Source organism: Dendroctonus ponderosae, unplaced genomic scaffold (genome assembly GCF_020466585.1).
Source record: "Dendroctonus ponderosae isolate FM_Combo_2020 unplaced genomic scaffold, Dpon_F_20191213v2 Dpon_F_20191213_12, whole genome shotgun sequence".
Lineage (NCBI taxonomy): Eukaryota > Metazoa > Arthropoda > Insecta > Coleoptera > Curculionidae > Dendroctonus > Dendroctonus ponderosae.
In genome coordinates this window covers 1,927,155-1,928,702 of record NW_026017316.1, presented here as the reverse complement: position 1 = coordinate 1,928,702, position 1,548 = coordinate 1,927,155, and the positions used below count along the sequence as shown (strand labels likewise).

The following is a 1,548-nucleotide window of genomic DNA, read 5'->3' as shown; positions in this document are numbered from 1 at the left end:
CCATCCAGTTGATGCTGGGCTTGGTCGCCCCTTTGCTCTGCTTGCAGCTGGCGCCGTACGAGCCGCAGCTCTCCCCGAACACGTCGCCCTCCCACAGCTGCGCATTGCTGCCGCCCTTGAAGCTGGGCGGGCAGTTGAACTTCTGCAGGTCGCCCTCCGGGAACTTGCCCTCCTTGGGGTCGCCCTTGCGCTTGGCCGCAGCTGGAACGCACTGGATGAGCGAACAGAATCGGACAGCTAAACACTCACCAGAGGCTGGGGGGGGCGGCTCCAGGGCGCAGCTGTACTCCTTGTTGCCGTTGAAAAAGGCGAAGCCGTCGAACAGATTGGGCGGCGTGAGGCTGCCGGCGAAGGACTGCGCGGGTTTGGCCATGTCCAGGGCGCCGATCTGGAGCAGATTGGGCGTGCCCGCTTGGCTCTCGGTCGCCTCCTCCAGGGCGGCCTTCGCCCCCGAGGAGACCAGCGGGAACGCCAGCAGGAAGGCGGCCGTGGGCGACGTGGACTCGGCGTTCTGGCAGCCGGGCGGCACCTGGAAGGAGGCGAAAATGTCGTTGGAGAGCTCAGTTTGCGGCAGATTCATCTCCAGCTCCAGGGCCTTGGGCGCCTTCGGCTCCAGAGGGGGCGGAGTGGGCGGCCGCGGGGGGCTCGCTTCCCTCGCCCTGGGCGCCTCCGGCTTGTCGGGCTCTGGACCGGCGACCTTCGGGGGCGCCGCCTTGGGGCGCTTGGGCTTGTCCGCTTTGGGGGCGGCCGCCCTTTTGCGGGCGTACTTGGGGCCGAGGGCGGGGATCGGCACCTTGTTGGCCTGCGTGGTGCTGGGGCGCAGCACCGGCAGGCAGGTGATGGCGGGGTTGGCGGCCCTCGGCCCGCCCTTCGAAGACACCACGATCAGCGGCTGCGCGAAAAGGGGCGGCACTGGCACCATGGTGCCCACCACGCGCAGCTGGGGCTGGGGCTCTACAAAAAAGGGGCGGTTAATGGGCGGGCTTTGGGCCCCGCGGGCGACTTGCCCTTGCTGGGCTCCTTCGACAGAATCAGGCAGGAGCTGGACGGTTGCGACATCAGCAGCACGCAATTCAGCTGCTTCTTCTTGGTTCTGGCGCGTTTCGGGCGCGGCTTTTTCCGCTTGCCGCCCTTCTGCTGGTTGGCCTCTGCAAAACCGCGCAAATTAGCAAAAAACTCGCAAAATTAACCCGCGCATACTGTCCAGCTCCTTCTCGATGGCGCTGGCCTGCTGCTCCTTGGACAGCGCGTTGGCGTACTTGGGCGCTTTGCGCACCCGCTTGCGGAAGTCCTGCGGGATTTTGAGGCCGGCGCTGCGCACCAGCCCGGCCAGCTGCTCATTGCGCAGCAGGAGCTTCTTCACGCGGTCCTCCAGCCGCTTGATCACGTCGCCGGACACTGAAACAGTAGGAGGTGAGACTGGGCGGCCCCCCACTCGCCGCCCGCACCTTTGAGCTTGTGCTCGCCGCCCTGCGCGCTCAGGAGGCCTCTGAGCCGCTCGTCCAGCTCCCGGAGGGCGGCGGCCGCCTGGCTCAGGATCGCCGGCTT

General features: G+C 67.3%; 1 protein-coding gene across 1 annotated transcript in view; it reads right to left on the bottom strand.

Annotated features, from left to right (window-relative positions):
- The window catches only part of LOC125503070, a gene marked incomplete in the record, with an annotated part of 19,927 nt that overhangs the window by 629 nt on the left and 17,750 nt on the right, over positions 1-1,548 (bottom strand). The window contains 5 exon segments of the mRNA XM_048662831.1: positions 1-201; positions 250-954; positions 1,008-1,148; positions 1,201-1,398; positions 1,449-1,548. Coding sequence (XP_048518788.1) covers positions 1-201; positions 250-954; positions 1,008-1,148; positions 1,201-1,398; positions 1,449-1,548 — 1,345 coding nt within the window.